This window comes from Microtus oregoni, unplaced genomic scaffold (assembly GCF_018167655.1).
Source record: "Microtus oregoni isolate MIOR12 unplaced genomic scaffold, Mior012 000016F_ref0000370, whole genome shotgun sequence".
NCBI lineage: Eukaryota > Metazoa > Chordata > Mammalia > Rodentia > Cricetidae > Microtus > Microtus oregoni.
In genome coordinates this window covers 18,491,141-18,508,755 of record NW_024543075.1, presented here as the reverse complement: position 1 = coordinate 18,508,755, position 17,615 = coordinate 18,491,141, and the positions used below count along the sequence as shown (strand labels likewise).

The 17,615-nt window shown below is 52.4% G+C and overlaps 1 protein-coding gene across 1 annotated transcript; it reads right to left on the bottom strand.

Moving 5' to 3' along the window:
* Positions 1-85: 85 nt before the first annotated feature.
* Atp2a1 (ATPase sarcoplasmic/endoplasmic reticulum Ca2+ transporting 1) lies at positions 86-17,615 on the bottom strand. The gene is made up of 23 exons (XM_041666343.1): positions 17,307-17,615; positions 16,989-17,006; positions 16,546-16,628; positions 15,150-15,254; positions 13,944-14,082; positions 12,276-12,356; positions 11,495-11,580; positions 11,037-11,334; positions 10,733-10,899; positions 7,223-7,311; positions 6,875-6,977; positions 6,530-6,661; positions 4,499-4,624; positions 4,180-4,398; positions 2,706-3,041; positions 2,364-2,584; positions 2,064-2,266; positions 1,784-1,869; positions 1,570-1,703; positions 1,310-1,427; positions 1,043-1,160; positions 732-772; positions 86-329 (listed from the first exon to the last, which is right to left on the bottom strand). Exons 1-22 carry the CDS (start codon positions 17,422-17,424, stop codon positions 768-770), a joined length of 2,985 nt encoding a protein of 994 aa, XP_041522277.1. The 5' UTR covers positions 17,425-17,615; the 3' UTR covers positions 86-329; positions 732-767.

The window sequence follows — 17,615 nt, the reverse complement described above, 5'->3', positions numbered from 1 at the left end:
AGACCCTGGGACACGCAGCTGCTTTCTGGACTGTACGACACTAAGGTATCTGTCCACAGGCACCGGAAATATACAGAGGCAAGGGCAGACTTTTCTGTCATTTATTTTGAATAAATAGGCAGCGCGGCTCGGTCAGCCGCCTTGTCCCTGCAAGCCCCATGAGGCTGGGAGGGGAGTTACAAGGTTCAGAGGGTCAGGGAACTTTGTTTATAAACAGAATTGGGGGAGAAAAAGGGTCTGTGTCTCAGCTCTGGCTGAAGATGCATTGCTATGAGGGTGGGGGCGGCAGGGCGAAAGGGCTGTTTACTTCCTTCTTTCATCTTCTGGATCTGGAAGAAGAAAGGAAGGGGATGGAGCAGGCGTGCACACGAGGGGGAGCTGTGTCTCCTTGTGCCTTGTGCATCTCCATCACACTCACCTGGAGGGGCCTGTGGCCCCCTTCCCTACTCACCTGTGTGTGCCAGACCCTAGCCCGCCCCCAGCCACCACCACCCCAGCAGCAGAGACAGCCAGCGCAACGCAGCGCAGCCCAGCAGACTGGAAGGCCAGGATGCAGCCTCACAGCTGCCAGTGCCCACAGGAAGGGCATGGCCCTCCTGTGGAAGCGGGCAGTGGCAACAGCAGCAGTGGCTCCAGGGAGAGCTGTGAGCGCAAGTGACCGCAGGGGTGCGCGTGGGCTGGTGGGCGAGCGGCAGGGTACAGCAGCTGGGGCAAGGTGTGTAGGGAAATACCTGTGACACGTTCAAAGACATGGAGGAGGGGGACGGTTATCCTATGGCCAGAGAGGACAGAGAGAGGCCGTTATCAAGGGGGAAGGAGGCCCACGGGGCCAGAGGGCTGAGCAGGCTGGGGGAAAACCCGGCCAGTCATGGAATGGGACAGAGCTTGGGCTGCCCTCCCTGGGGACACTGGTCCTGCCAGGGCCTAAGAGAACTTACCCACCTGCAAAGGAAGAAGGTGTGAGGTGTGGCGCGTATTCGCAGCGCAAGAGGGCAGGGGCTCTGCTCAGGACTGGGTACCAGGGAAAAGGGGTGTCTCTTACCCTCCAGATAGTTCCGAGCAATGAACTTGAGAAGCTCGTCTAGCCCGATGACTGGAAGTGAGATCTTGAGGACCATGAGCCACTGGGTAAAGTCCAGGGCCCGGAGCTTGAAGATCATCTGGGGTGGAGACAACAGTCATCAGGAAAGACAAAGGGTTTTCTCAGAAAGAAAAGAAAAACCAGGGTGCTGTGAACTGCCCTCCTCTATGGTCACAAGTTCTGCTTGGGCTCCCTAGAGTCGGGGAGGGGTGGTAACAGAAGGCTCACCGGCAGGGGGTCAACATAGAGGATGAGGAAGTGGAGGGACATGGACAGGCAGATGGAACCCAGCAGCCAGATGTTCACCCAGGGCGGCATCCGCAGCAGGGACTGGTTCTCAGACAGGCTGTGGCAAAGGCCAGGCACATGGAAGGACAGGGATACACAGAAAGATGTGGTGAGGCAGAGTGGCGGGAGAAGAGAGGTGGAGGGCAAGAGAACAGCCTCGGGAAGGCGTAGCAGGGTCCACCCAAGTGGACAGGACCTACCTGTTGAGAGCATTGCACATTTCAATAGTCACCAACACCGACAGGGCCATGGTCATGGGCTCAGGGGCCTCGAAGACTTCACAGTCCAAGCCATCGAATTCAGGGTTGTGCTCAGTGCACTGCATGAAGTGAGTCTGTAAAGGAAGAGACAGAAGTCTGAGATCCACAACAGCCTTCAGGATGCCTCCCAGTCCCCATTGCTCCATCTTCTTACCAGCTGATGGTAGGTGACGTGAGGCCCATCGTCTGCATACAAGAACCACCAGGCAGCTGCTCCCACAGTGGCTGCACCCACATAGCCTGTGTTGGGGAGAAGAGGGGGGCTGGGGTCAGGGCTGAGGAGGTGGGAGGTATCAGGCGGGCCTTACACAGCTGGAGACAGCTGGCTAAGGAAGGGGGGGCCCCTTTGAGCAGCTTGACTTGGGAGAAGCTGGGATCAGGGACAAGGTCAGTCCCAAGGGCTCAGAAGGGTTGTTGAGTCCCTTTCTACTCACCCCCAATTGCCATGTAGCGGAAGAAGAGCCAGCCGCTGATGAGAGGTTCCTTGGGACTCCTGGGGGGACGGTCCATGATGTCCAGGTCAGGTGGGTTGAAGCCCAGAGCAGTAGCAGGGAGCCCATCGGTCACCAGGTTCACCCATAGCAGCTGCACAGGGATCAGGGCCTCAGGCAGCCCCAGGGCGGCTGTCAGGAAGATGCTGCCAGAGGAAGGAGGTCATACGTTGGTCCTGCTCCAAGTCCCATGATCGCCCCTTTCAGCCCTGTTTTTTCTGGATGCCCGCCCCCGCTACTTACCAGACCACCTCGCCCACGTTGGAGGAAATGAGGTAGCGGATGAACTGCTTCATGTTGTTGTAGATGGCGCGGCCCTCCTCCACAGCAGCCACGATGGTGGAGAAGTTATCATCAGCCAGCACCATCTCGGAGGCTGTCTTAGCCACAGCAGTTCCAGAGCCCATGGCAATGCCAATCTCAGCCTTTTTCAGGGCAGGGGCATCATTGACACCATCCCCTGTCTGAAGGCGAAAGGAGAAAGAGAGAAACTCAAAATTCCAGACGCCTTATGTTCCCCTCCCCAAGACTCCATGCATGGGGACACTCAGAGCTTTGGCCCAGATGGCCTCTGGAACTTCTTACCATGGCTGTGATCTCATCATAGGACTGCAGGTACTCCACAATCTTGGACTTGTGTGACGGCTCCACACGGGCGAAGCAGCAGGCGCGTCTGCAGGCTTCCCGCTGCTCAGCCAGGGGCAGATCGTCAAACTCACGGCCAGTGTAGGCACGGTCTGTCACCTCCTCGTTCTCCGAAAAGATGCCAATTCGTCGGCAGATGGCAATGGCTGTCCCCTTGTTGTCCCCGGTGATCATGATCACTCGGATCCCAGCATCGCGGCACAGCTGGATAGAGCCTGTGACTTCCTTGCGGGGTGGATCCAGCATGCCCACAACACCAACAAATGTCAGGTCCATCTGGAAAAGGCGGTAACAGGACAAAGAGGTATTGAGGACAAATAGGAGGAAGTTCAGAGGGAGATAGGCAGCAACACTGAGAAAACCAGAGCATGCTGCCTTGAGGCCTGGTGTTAAGACATCAGCAGGGCCTTGGAAGCACAGGCAGGAGACATTTCTCCTTCCTTAACTCCTGCCTATCCTGGCAATGCCAAGGCCTGCTGCAAAAAGGAGAGCTGAAGCTGGGCATGGTTGGTAACCTGTGATTCCAGCGCCCAGGAGGTAAAGAGAAGATCATGAGTGAGTTCCGGGACAGGCTACATAAGAAGACACTGTCTCAACAAGAAGAAAAAAGGAGGACAAGAAAAGAAAAAGAAGGCCGGGCGGTGGTGGCGCACGCCTTTAATCCCAGCACTCGGGAGGCAGAGGCAGGTGGATCTCTGTGAGTTCGAGACCAGCCTGGTCTACAAGAGCTAGTTTCAGGACAGGCTCCAAAACCACAGAGAAACCCTGTCTCAAAAAAAAAACAAAAAAAAAAACAAAAGAAAAAAAAAAGAAAAGAAAAAGAAAAACTACATGGTAGCATCTCCTTTTAGCAAACCTGTCGCTGGCCCATCACATCTGAGCACATCCCCAGTAGCTGGCAGGCCAGAGTCTCCACCCCACCCCCATAAATGCAGACAGTGAGCTTTTGGGGTTGTTGAGAGTCCACAGCAAGAGAGAAGCCTATATCGGGAAGTGCATTCATTGCCTGAAACGCTGCACAGGTGACAAAGAGTCCCCTCTGGTAAGTACCAGCTCTGCTCCACAGAGTACAGTTAACACGGGCTGTGGCTGCAGATGCAGCTAGGGCACCACACACCTGTCTGCCCTGGGTGCCCGTCCCAGCCCCTCACAAAGACAGTACTGGGCTAAGTGGTTCTCTTCTCTTGACTTCTGTTTTCGCGGTTGTTTGTGTGGTGGAAGCTGGCCTACCTCCATCTCCTGAGGGCTGGGTTAGATCCGATTCATAAAACTGTCACACCTTAGTGTCCCGTGAGCTGGGGATTCATAGTACACAACTATCGACTAGATGCAGGATGGTGGCAGGGAAGATGGAGCCATCGGGAAACTCACCTCGACACAATTCCCCAATGAAAAGAGACCTTTGCCAGCTCACCTCGTACTCCATGAACTTGGCTGAGTCATCTAGAACCATCTCCTCTCGTTTAGGGGGGGTGTCCCGGGTGGCTAGGGCCAGGCAGCGTAGGGTGTCTCGACCGGTCCCCCACTCCTTGATCACTGACATGATCTTTTCCTTCACCGGGCCTGTCAGTGGCACACGGGTTGTGCCAACACGCACATAGTTACAGCGGTCGATGACCCCCTCAGGGGCACCCTAGAAAACCAGAACAGCATGAGAGACCCTTGCTGCCTTCTCGAATACAGAGGGCAGGCACAGGAAAGAGCCCCAACGTTAGAGAGAGAAGGCTTCTGACCTTGACAAACATCTTGTTTCCTACAGCAGCCCGAGAAGACTTAGCTGGGGAACAGTAAACAGACATAGACTTCCTGTCGCGGGAGAATTCCAGGGTGAATTCCTTCTTCATCAGTTGGCGGATCACCTGGGAGGTAAAAACCAGACCCCTTTAAAACAGTCCGAAAGGATCTGGATGTCAGAGTAGAGACTGTGTCAGCCTGAGACTACAGCAAAGCCTGGCACCCACGTGACAAACAGAAACTCCAGAGCTGGTGTGCTCCACTGCCACCGTGGGCCATTGGATTTTCAGTTTTGTAGTACTGAGGATACAACTCATGGCTCTCACATGCTAGGCAAGTGCTCAACCACCAAGCCACACAAAGTTCGGGCGTCCAGCTTAAAGCACAACAGAAACAGAGTGGCCTTGCATGCTGCTACCCAATAGAACCCTCGGGGACCGAAGAAATGTAGTCTGCACCACCCGATGTGGTGCCCGTGGGAAACAGCCAGTATGACCAAGGCTCTTTTTGAAACAGGGTCTCTCGCTATAGTTCAGGTTGGTATTGAGCTTACAGTAATTCTCCTGCCTCTGCTTCCCAAGTACCTCTAATTTGAATATAAATAACACATAGCCTAGTGCCCAGCATGCAGTGAAAACTAAATGAGAGCCACAGCCAAGATGAGCTATGCCTGTAATCCCAGCACTTGCAGACTAACGCTGGAGCACTGCTGTGAGCTCAAGACCAGTCTGGGCTGTGCACAAGGCTTTATCCCAAAAAAAGAAAAAAGAGGAGGAGAAGGAGAAGAAGAGCCTTTATTTACCAACTACACTGTGGATGGGACCAAGGCTTTACTTAGTGGTAAAGCACAAACCTAGCATGTGAGGAGCTGGGGCTCAGTCCCAGCACTATATACAAATAAACCTAAGAGCTAGGGGGGTGGCAGTGAAAGAGCATTTGCCCAGCAGGCGTGAAGCCTCAAACTCAATCCTTAACACTGAAAAAAAAATTAGTTTTACCTTTTTGTTATTATTAAATAAAGCAGATGCTCAGTGGGTAAAAGCACTTGCCACGCAAACCTGATGACCATACAAGCCTGAGTTTGATTCTGAAACCCATGATGAAAAACAAGAACCAACTCCCCAACATACAGTACACTCAGCGCCCCGTTACACATCACACGCCCTCACCACGCACAAAGACATAATAAACAAAGCAGCAGTGTGTAGTTTGCACATACAGAGAGGAAAAATTTAAAGAAGCAATAAAAAAAAATTTTTAAGCCAGGCGGTGGTGCCACACACCTTTAATCCCAGCATTTGGGATTAAAGTCAGAGGCAGGCGGATCTCTGTGAGTTCGGGGCCAGCCTGGTCTGTAAGAGCTAGTTCCAGGACAGGCTCCAAAGCTACAGAGAAACCCTGTCTTGAGAAACAAAAAAAAAAAAAAAAGAAAAAGAAAAAAGAAAGAAAGAAATATTTGTGTAGCACATGTAAGTTTCTGGGTTGCACTTCCTATAGGAAGAGATGAAGGAAAGCCAGCCATGATGACACTGTTAATGTCAGCAGTGGGGAAACTGAGGCAGCAGGATGTCGAGAAAGAGCGATATAAGTAACTAATACTCAGAAACCAGCAAGTGTTCACAGCTAGAGCCCACTGAGTGGCAGCGCCGGCTTTGTCCCCCGGAGAAGACCTCAACTCGTGGGATCAATGGCTGCACAGTCCAGACCCCCGAACAAGACCTGAGATCTGATGGAAACCAAAGCACTATAGCTAAACTCAGGGCCAACCCTGCAGGCGACACCATGGTTTCTGTCCAGCTCTGCCCAACCTTGGGTCACAAAAGAAAATGACCTCCCACGATATTATGGCCGGACAACAGAAACCATATCACTATGGAGAGGAGGAGTTTTACCAGCATTCAGCCTGGCTTGGAAAAGCTGTGGGTGAAGCCACCGCCAACCTAGTTGGGGTCCCTGCACAAACACAAGGCTCTGTCTGGCTGGGTCTGGCTGGATCTGGGTTCCAGGCCTGCGGAGGGCACCCAACTCACCGAGTTGCAGGCATTAGCCCGCTCCACTTTCGAGAGGCTTCTCACTTCAGTGTTGAACACATTCATCTTCTCCACCAAGGTAGTGAGGGCTGTCTCCGTGGCCTCGCCTACCTTCTCGTAAACACCTTTGGTCTAAAATAAACAGAGGAGGATGAGGAAGTGTGTCCTGGATCTCCCGTCCTCACCCAACACCCCCATCTTCATCTGGATGGAACAAGAAGAAGCCAACTGCTTCCTTCCCTAGAATGTATGTTCGCTTCCTAAGACCCCTTCCTCCTGGAATGCCCAGGAAGCACAGACCGAGCCACAGGAATAGAAGGGGTAACTTTGTGGGTGGAAGGTTACCTCATTAAAGTCCAAGGAGGAGTCATTGCAGAGGGCACAGATGGTGGCCAGCTCCACCAGCCCATCATACTGCCCTGCTCGGATTGGCTTATCATTCTTCAAACTGGCAGCAAGGTAGGAAGGAAGGCAGGAGAGAAACGGTGGAGAACAGAATGTGAGATGCAGACAGCACAGAGAAACAGACAGGTATCGGAAAGGAGAGGAGATGGCGATGAACTTGGAAGATTGGATGGGAGAGAACAGGTTGGGAAAGAAGGGAGTGAAAAGGAAGGGGGGACTTGCAGGAGATCCCAAGTGAGGGAGGTAGGGGTACGCACACGGCACGGGGGAGACTCCTGGAAGACTTACACCTCTCCTTCAGGAGCATACGTGGAGCCAGTGATGGAGAACTCATTCAGCGAGCAGACATCCCCATCCACCCGGTCAATAATGAACATCTGTGGGGGAGAAGGACCACACGATATTCCACATCCACATCCCTGAGAGCAGGCGTCCTCAAGTTCAGACTAAGTGAATGCCCCAGCACTACCCCCCCCCCCCCCCAGTTCTCTTCTTGATCTGTGCTGGTCCCTGTCACTCCAGGGTTTTACAGTGATTCCATGTTCCTTATCAGTGGCCTTACAAAACACTTATTGAGGGCTATGCTAGGCTTTCTCCAGATCAGTTCACAGATGTGTACAGCAGGATGTGGTGGGGACTGGGCCAATGAACCCGCGAGCAGCGGCTCCATCTTCATCTCCAGCAATGGTGCTGCAGCTTCCTGACTCCTTTTCCTATGACATTGTCATTTTTATAGGGAGACAGGAGCCACGTCCTGCAAGACTGTGTTCTAGCTGTGAAGCCTGTGTGTTAGAGAGAAGCGAAGGACATGATGCTCAGGACAGCGACTCACTCTGCCTACATGGTCCACTTCATCTCGATCCCACCTCAAATTCTTTGTTCTTCTGAGCATGATTTTTTAATTTTTATTCATTTACTTATTTTTGTTCAATTTTTGGGGGGAGTGGGGTTTTTTTATGTTGTTGGTTTTTTTGGTTTGGTTTGGTTTTTGGTTTTTCAACACAGGGTATCCAGTGTAGCCCTTGCTGTCCTGGCTCTGTTCCAGGCCAGCCTCGAACTCAGAACTCAGAGATCCACCTGCTTCTGTCTCCCACATGCTGGGATTAGAGGCATGTGCCACCACTGCTCAGCATTCACTTACTTTTGCAAACAAGATCTCACTATGGGGCCCAGGTTCTCCTGGAACTCATAAGGCTGGTTTTAAACTCCTGGCAATCCTCCTGTGTCAGGCATGATTACTTACACCAGGCATTGATCCATTCAATCATTCATTCCTCCGGTGCTGGGGCTAAGACAGGGTCTCGTGCATGCTAGGCTAGCGCTCTGCCACTGAGCTGTGTCTTCAGCCCGACAGAAAAGTCATTCTATATTAGAGTCACAATATTCCACAGATCTCTGCTTAGGACAGGTAGGGCCATCAGTGGCTAAAACCTAAAAGAGCCCAGGAAGCTAAGCACGGTAGCATAGGTCTGCAATCACAGCTCTTGAAAGTTGGAGGCAAGAGAATCAGGAGTTCAATGCCAGCCTCAGCCTGGACTACATGAGAGAGAGGTGGACATTCTTAGAGGACAAATAAATAAATAAAAAATTAAAAAATTCAAATAGGCCTCTTTTTTTTCCTGACATGTAGCATTTCCTTCTAGTTATGAACACAGTGGACAGATCACATCAGAATTAGTACCACCTGTGGCTTTGGGTTAAATGGGGTGGTACAGGCCTGTAGGCCCAGTTATTGGGGGCCAAAAGTGGGAGGATCACTTGAAACCAGCAGGTCAAGACAACCTTGGAAGACAAACCAACCCCAAGTGATTCTGATGGGATGCTGGCATCTACAAAACTTAATTCAGCCATTTCTCCTTAAAAACAACATGAAAAAATCTTAAACAAAAAAACAAAACTCTAAACCCAGGCTGTGGCTTTATAGGACAGGACCACAGACACCTGTCTGTCACCCTGGCTTTCCTGAGTCCTCATACTGGGTGGCACTCAGACACTAGACCCACTGCAGGGGCTTGTTCTGAATAAAGAAACAGATAGTGCTAAATTAAAAATATTTTGATAGCTGTATTTCAATCTTATCTGTTTTTCCAGTTTTAAGAAAGAATACTGGCTGGGTATTATGACACACGCCTTTAGTCCCAGCACTCAGGAGGCAGAGGCAGGAAAGCTCTGTGAGTCTGAGGCCAGCCTGGACCACAGAGCAAGTTCCAGGCCAGCCAAGGCCACATAAAGAGACCCTGCCTTGAAAAAGGGAAGGGCTGACTGGCTGTTTAGGGGCCAGTTAAGTGGCTCAGTGGGTAGAGGCACTTGCCACCAAGCCAGATGACCTGAGTTCAATCCCCGAAACGTGCATGGTGAGAGGAGAGAATGAATACACACTCACTCTCTCTGAAATAAATAATAAATACTTTTAAACTTCCTAAAGAGATGCTGCTCAGGACCAGTACAGCCAGGCTGGCTGGCCCCGTCATGAAGTGGCCACTTGCGGAGTATGAGCCACACAACAGAAGCTACAGAGCCGTGGGTTCTTGAGTTTGGAACTCAATTCTGCTACTAATTTTTTTTTTTTTTCGTCAAAATCTCACAGTTCCTTGAACTCCTCAGTGGAAGTAATCTTTGTATCCCAACTTCCCAAGTAGTTGAGACTCCAGACTCCATGAGGCAGGGCCTCGTTGGCCTTAAAGTACACAGCCAAGACAGGCCTCACATTCATAATGTCCCCACCTTCACCTCTTGAGTACAAGGATAGCAGACAGACACCACTATGTTTGGCTCCGCTGTTTATAAACTTGGTATCTTTTGGTAAACCCCTAAATCTCCCTAAGCCTTGGTTTACTTTCTGGAAAGGTGAGGTTAAAGAGAAATGTCCCTGAATTGGCTAGTGTAGAGGATCAGAGAGAAACACAGCCCAGGGGTGAGGACTGGGATGTTCCTGTTGTCATCATTGTTGTTGTTGACCTGACACAATTAGAGTTACCTGGGAAGAGAGACTGCCTCCTTCAGATTAGCATAGGGACATTTTCTCAACTAATGATTGATGTGCAAAGGCCTAAGCCACCATAGGCAGGTGATCCTGGGGTGTATAAGAAAGCAGGCTATGCCAGGCGGTGGTGATGTCACCTTTAATCCCAGCACTCAGAAGACAGAGGCAGGTGGATCTCTGTGAGTTCAAGGCCAGCCTGGTCTATGGAGCAAGTTCCAGGACAGGCTCCAAAGCTACACAGAGAAACCCTATCTCGAAAAAAATCAAAGAAAAAAAAAGGGAAAAGAGAGAGAGACAGAAACAGAGAGAGAGAGAGAGAGAGAGAGAGAGAGAGAGAGAGAGCGCAGACTAAGCAAAGCAGAGGGAGCAAGCCAGTAAGCAGCCTTCCTCTGCTCCTCCGTGGTCTTTGCTTCAGGTTCCTTAGCTTGAGTTTCTGCCTTGGCTTCCCTCAGTGATGCACTGAAGCTACAGAGGAAACGAAGCGTCTCCTCCCAGAGTTGCTTTTGGTCATGCTGTTTATCAGGGCAACAGAAAGCAGGCTGGCAAGCTGCTTCCTCCATGGTTCTGGTCTCTGATCCTGCTTGAGTTCCTGTCCTGGCTTCCCTCACTGATGGACGGTGATAGGGACACACCAGCCAACTCAACCCTCTCCTCCCCAAGGTGGTTTTAGCGAGGGTTTTATGACAGAAAGAGAAAGCAAACTAACATGGCTCTTGGCTTGATCTAAGGGTGGCACTCAATCTCCCTTAGAGTAGTTCCCAGGCCACACCAGTACAGAAGCCGGCTCCTGTCGCCCCGCCTGTGCATCTCCTCACCTTGCAGACCGACATCTGGTTGGTGGTGAGGGTCCCTGTTTTGTCAGAACAGATGACAGAGGTACAGCCCAGGGTCTCCACAGAGGGCAAGCTCCTCACGATGGCGTTCTTCTTTGCCATCCGGCGGGTACCCAAGGCCAAGCAGGTGGTGATGACAGCAGGAAGCCCTATGGGGATAGAGCTGGTGTAAGCAAACCAGGAGGAGGGAGACCAAGTGTGGCTGCTACATCACAGCCACCAAAGCTATCGGGACCTTCTCCATGGCCCGTCAGTGTTACTTTATCTTGAAACATTGTTGCCTTACCTTCTGGGATGGCTGCCACAGCCAAAGCCACAGCAATCTTGAAGTAGTAAATGGCCCCCCGGAACCAGGAGCCCCCATGGACAGGGTCGTTGAAGTGACCAATGTTGATAAGCCAGACAGCCACACAGATGAGGGAGATGACCTTGGACAGCTGCTCCCCGAACTCGTCAAGCTTCTGCTGCAGCGGGGTCTTGTCCTGCTCAGTAGCAGCCATCTGGTCTCGGATCTTGCCAATCTCAGTACTCACACCAGTGGTGGCCACAATACCCACGGCTTTGCCGGCTGCAATGTTGGTACCCTGAGAAGGTGAGGAAGGAGCAGGGTCAGGCAAGAGATGTTCCTTATGCCACAGGCTAGGGGCCTCATCTCTTCTTCCGCTGCCATGATTCCCTCCACACCCAAGCTCCTCTGACTGATCATGTGACTGCTTACTGAGAAGTGGTCATGTGACTGCTTACTGAGAAGAGCATGTTCTTCTTGTCCTGGTTGACGGCTCGGGGGTCAGGGACAGGATCTGTGTGCTTGATGACAGATACAGACTCTCCTATGGAGGAAGGACCAGAGCGTTTTCAGATGACATCATGTCTCTGTCCCTAACATTCTGACAGTCCGCAATCAGCGTGCAAACACTCTGGCAGTCTTGCCTCTAGAGGAAGGTGACTGGGCAAGTGGGAAGTCCATTGCCTCTAGAGTTAAAAGACACCGACCAGGCCTAGTGTGTGACTTCGATCGCTTCACTTCCATCTGTTCCCCATGTCCCGGTGAAAACCAAACAAACCAGCGGCTGTGAGGCATTTATCACCTGCACAGCCCATTCCTAAGGGCCGACCAGTGTGGAGTCCTCACCCAGGACAAAGGCTTAGGCCCTCCTGCTGTGGGTCCAGTTTACACTGTCTCCCTCCCAGAGTTTAAAGGGTCCAAAGCCCCCACCCTATCTTAGAATCCCTCATTTGAGGACTTCTCAGGATGCTGGGGAGGACAGGACAATTTGCGGTAGGGGGCGAGTTCCTGTGTCCACGCAGAAGGTGTAGGGCAAAGACTATACGGAAATAGTCACAGACATCCTCTCTCATGCCCCTTGTGACAGAATGGAGACTGAGCCACACAGATGATGTGTGGCTCTCTCAGAACTAAAGAGAGGCCCTACTGCGGATGCCCTTCTTCATCCACTGGAAACCTTCCCTCTGGCTGCCAGTCTGGCTCCTCCCTCGCTATGCCTTCCCATCTGCGCCAGCCTACCTGTCAAGATGGACTGGTCGACCCGGAGGGTGGTGGATTTGATGGAGAGGATGCGGATATCTGCCGGGACTTTGTCCCCCACTGTAGAGAGAGGAGCAAGCTCAGCGGGGAATGGAGCTTCCTTCCTTCCTTCCCAGTCTCTCCCTCCCTCACACCATCCATCCTTCAGTCCCTACAGTATTCGGCTGCTCATAGACCTTCAGCACAAGACTCCCCACTCCGTCCCCACCCCAGAGATACTATCCTGGTGTTCCCCCACTAAATGCTTCTCTTCCCACTGGCTGCAAGCCTGCGAAGGGAGGCTCCCAAGATTCCTGGAGTGTAGTGTGTGCTCATTAAATGTATTCTTGGTAACTGAGATGAAAACTGGGGACAAGCCAGCTAAAACTGAGAAAGGGAAACAAGAGAAAGGTAAAGAAGGACACAGAATGATGTAACTCAGAGAAAAAGAGGGTGACTGGGAGGATCGGAGAGCAAGGTGGATGCTGGGAAAATCCAGGCCAAGCGAGACCGAGAGTGGGGCATGAAGAATGGTCGGGAGGAGTGTGAGGGTGCATTCCTGACCGTGGGAAGTGGGAAGTCAGACTGTGAAAGCACCCTGGCAGGGGCTGAGGAAGACTCTGCCAGACTAGAGACCCTTTAAGGGACAGATGCGCACCTCCTCGGGCCTCGGCCTAAAGCCACCTTGGTCTCAAGGGTGGAACTGGGGCGAAGTTCACTCGCTTTCCTTTCTCTTGGTTTCTAAGGTCCCTCCGCCAGTACCAGAGGAAGCAGGAGGAGGGAGGGGGTCAGCAACGGAGTCAGGCAGACACCCTTGTCACCGAAGCCTGAGTGGTATTTATAGACATTCATGGCACTGACCCCAAACTGTCACCATAGCAGGACTGCCCTGGGACAGGGCTATGGGGCCTCCAGACCACCAGCTCTCCACCCTGGGCTTCTCCTGGTGGTAACATGGTATAGAGGGTGACATGGTACGACATACACATTCACCAAACTAGGTGCCTAAGGAGGTGGAAAGGCCTGCTAGGGGCAAATATAAAAAGCGCTGAAGGGGGCAGAATCCCAGTAATCTTAGCTAGCCAGCCCCACCCCTCCCTGAGTCGGCATTAAGTGTCCCTGAGGGGGCAGGGCCCTCCTTGAGCGCCCTCCTCTCAGGTCCCGTGCTCTAAGCTGGTGGAGGACTAGGAGTTACCTTACATGGTGGTGGGAGTAGTCGTCCACCCCCCTCCCACTCCACCCCCACTCCCTTCTACTCCCATTCCTTCCCCCTTTGAGAAGCCTCAAGGGCACTAAGGGGTCAAGACTGAAAGCTGACCAAGCTTGTGGTGGGTGGAAGGAGAGGGGAGCCAGGCTCGGGAAGGGGTGGAGATGGGGCCATTGGCAGGGATTGGCTTCCACCTGTCGCTTGCAAGTGTTGGCCGAGGGGAGGGGGGACGGGGGTCTGTCTGCTGCCTCAGGGACAGGACTAGCTGTTCCTATTGAGACTCTAGCAGGGAGGGGTGCTGTGGCCTGAATGTCCTGGAGTGACCCCTGAGGAGTCCAGGAAGGAGAAGCAAAGACACCACCATCCTCAGAGATCCAGGATCGGGGCTGTCAGGTCCCCTGTTCTCTTCTTGGCCTCAGACCCAAGGCTGCTCCCCTTGAAGCACCCATTCCAGCCCTTACCAGCCACCTCGACGATATCCCCAGGGACGATGTCCCTAGCCTTGATCCTTTGCACTGACTTTCGGTCAGCCCGATAGACCTTCCCCATCTCAGGTTCATACTCTTTAAGTGCCTCGATGGCGTTCTCTGCATTCCGTTCCTGAGGAGGACAGCAGACGAGAGCAGAGTCAGAGAGGGAGGAAGGTCCTGGACCCGCAGGAGGCTGGTCTGGGTCATGCAGGAAGGGTGAGGGACATGCAGATGGAGGAACCGGAATTGGGATCCTAGCAGAGAGAAGGACATTGCAGAAAAGACTGGCTCATGCAGGTCCAGTGAGCACAAGAGGTAAACAGAGGAACCCGTCAGCACAGCAGGGATGTGTCTGTTCTAGAAAACATCGCCAGTGGCTAAAAACAGGGTTTGGACCAAGAAGAAAGGAATTTGTAAAAGCAAAAACAAAACAACATCAACAACAAAACAAACAAACACAGAAAGCAAGGGACAAGGAAAGTAAACCGGCAATGTCAGAGTAAGAAAGAAATCAAACTAGTATTTATTGAGTGCCTACTATGGGCCATGAACCTTCATGTTCTTTTTCAATTGCATCAAGCCTGAGGAACACAGTTATTAGTCTTGTTTCCTTTTCTCTCTCTCTCTCTCTCTCTCTCTCTCTCTCTCTCTTTCTTTTCTTTTCTTTTCTTTTCAAAATGGGCTCACTATGTAGCCCTGCCTGGCCTGGGATTCTCTATGTAGACCAGGCTAGCTTAAAACTCAGACATCCACCAGCCTCTACCCCTGCAACTGTGGGATTAAAGGCGGTGTATCACCGTATCTGACCTCACCCCCTTTTCATCCTTCCTTCTTGTAGTAGGATTACAAGTGTGTTCAACCTTGCATAGCTTTTGTTTTCTTTTAAAGACAGAATTTCACACTGTAGTCCAGGCTAGCCTAGGACTCCTGCGTCTGCCTCTGGAGTGCTGTAGGTGTGTGCCAGCACACCTAGCTTACTATTCCTAGTTTACAGGTGAGGAAACAGGCTTCAGAAATGGAGAATTTCCTCGGGGTCACGCAGTAAACATGAGTTTTTCTGGCTTATTCCCAACTGAATGAAAAGACCAGAGGAGTGGGCACAGTCAGGGGAGATGATGGAGAAGGAGGGGATGGGAAGGAGGTCTGGCCCCTTGCCCAGTGCTGAGACCCAAGCGGGGAGAAGGAGTCAGAACTAACCTGCCAAACCCCCACGATAGCATTGGCAATGAGGATCAAGAGAATGACAAAAGGTTCCACAAAGGCGGTGACAGTTTCTTCGCCTTCCTCGAACCAGGCCAGCACCTGAGAGGGAAGGGGGAACCACAAAGGCCCCAGTGACTAAAGAAAGAAATGGGAAGGCTTTTGAAGAACGCTGCAGAGCTCAGATGATGTATAGGAGTGTAAGGACTCTGCAGCACTCTGAACACACATTCCCAGCCATCCTTGTGATGCTGTGCAAATAGGCAGTGCAGACACACACGCGTGTGCACGCACACACACACTAACCGGGAAAGCTTTCAGGTATCCCTGACCAAACTGTTGGCTTGTAAGCAAACCTTCCCAGGACACCCAGGGTCAACTACCCCTTCAGCCATATCCATCCCACAGGGACCCAAGCCCAATAGGAAAATCTCTATGGTCCTCGAAGGGCCCAGCCCACATACAGCCCTCCCTTAGCAAGGCATGGAAGCTCCAATTTCATGAGAGAACAGGAGGGGAGTAGGGTTACAGGCCTCCAGCACCCACCCCACCCCAGCTGTTGCCACTGCCAGGCAGCAGCCACAGGCAAATGTCAAGGAGCAAATCTGAGGAGAGAGAAGGGAGGCTGCCAGCTTAGACGCAAGGGTGCGTGGGGCCTCCATGGATGCTTTATGCTTTTTGCCTCCTAGGCTTTGTTTTCCAGCTAAGATGCTAAAGAAATTCTAAAATGCAAGATGGACTGCTGGACCAGTGGGTGACAGGAGCCAGCAGCAGGGGCTGTGAACACTGGAGATGTTCCCAAGGAGATGGGATATAGCAAAGGCTCTGAGGGGTTGGTGACACCAAGAGGTAAGGATGAATCAGGCTGGGTAAAGAGAAGTAGGCGCCACGTGCCAGCCCCTAATGGAAGCAGGATGTGGTAAAGTGTGGAGACAGTTGAGGGATGGGTGTGTAGAGGGTCGAAGGTTACCACTGTACCAGCAACACCTTCCCCACTTCTCCAAGCAAGCCTTTCTTTTGGCCAATCAGCATCACAAGCTGGAGAGGGCGGGGCAGGACTGGAGAAGCAGAGTGAGGACCAACCAGGACAGGCAGGGAGTGCTAGTGGCCCCCACAGTGGATGCTGCATCCCACATCGAAGCTAGGAGCCCTGTGCTTAGGGGGTAACCTGAGCCCTTGAAGCCCTTGAAGCAGGGAGGGTTCGGGTTAGGGAGGGTGGCTTAGCTTCAGTGTTTTGGCTGAGAACGCTCTCAGGGCTTAAAATAAAACTTCTCTGCAGGGGAGGAAGCAAATCAGCACCCCGCCCCCAGTTCCAGCCTGGAAAATAGGGTGTTCAGGGCTTGGCCCAGGGCATCTAGGATGGTCAGAGCCCCCAAATGCCCTCGGCACTCACGAAGGAGATGCAGGCCGCCAGGAGAAGAATCCGCACCAGCAGGTCTTCAAACTGCTCCACCACTAACTCCCACAGGGACTTGCCTGGGGGAGGGCGAGAAGAGAAGTCCCAGGGCTTACAATCTAAAATTGATGAGCGTCTATGGCTCTGGATGGGCTTTGGTCCAGAGTCTAGTCTGCCCTGAACCTCTAGGCTGATCGGCAGCCTCGCTTGATGTGAGAGAAAGATGAAACAGCCAAAAAGGCTCTTCAGATCTGTGGCAATTGTTCAAGGCTGGGAAGTCTCAAGGAAAAAGCATCTGGAGATGTCTGACACTGAGCTCTAGGGAAGAGATCTGCCTTTTGGGTAATGCTGCGGGTCTCAGAAAGGAGAAGGCAGGGAGCTGGGGATGGGGCACACACCAGGGGTGTCTTTAGCAGGGGCTCAAGGCTCAGATAACTTACCTTCCTCAGCAGGGAGCTCTATTCAGGGGGGAAAAAGAAAAGGACAAATTTAGTAGGGGTTCAGCCTCATGTCCCCCACAGCCAGAACTTCGCGGCTAAGAGACTCAGGCTATCAAAATGGCATCTGAAGTTCAAGGTCACCCAGTAAAACCTCCCCAAACTCCAGATGGCAAAACTGTTTTCTTTAGTATCCTGCCCCTCCTGCAAGAAGCCAACAACTGCCCCGCTCATCCATGTAGACCCCGGAGGAAGCAGTTCCCACTAGCGGGGGTGGGAGGGCAGCCATGCTCGCCTCTCCTCTGAGGGTTTAAAACTTACCATTGGGGCCGTATTTTTCCAGATGCCGCTTAACTTGGTCTGGGGTAAGGCCTGTGGTCTCGCTCACCCCAAAAAAGGACAAACATTCCTCTGTGGACTTGGAGTGTGCGGCCTCCATTGTGCTCCCTTCTTGGGGCCCAGGGGGCGATGTATTCCTTCTTAGGGGCCTCTCACTGGAGGGGGAACGTCTTCCGTGTGTCCACCTGCCTGTTGATCTGGGCTCCTTCCTTTTTCTCGCCTGCCCCCCCCAGATTCTTCCTCCTTCCACAAAGTTCTGACCCCAGTCCCACTTGCAGCAGCCGGCCACCC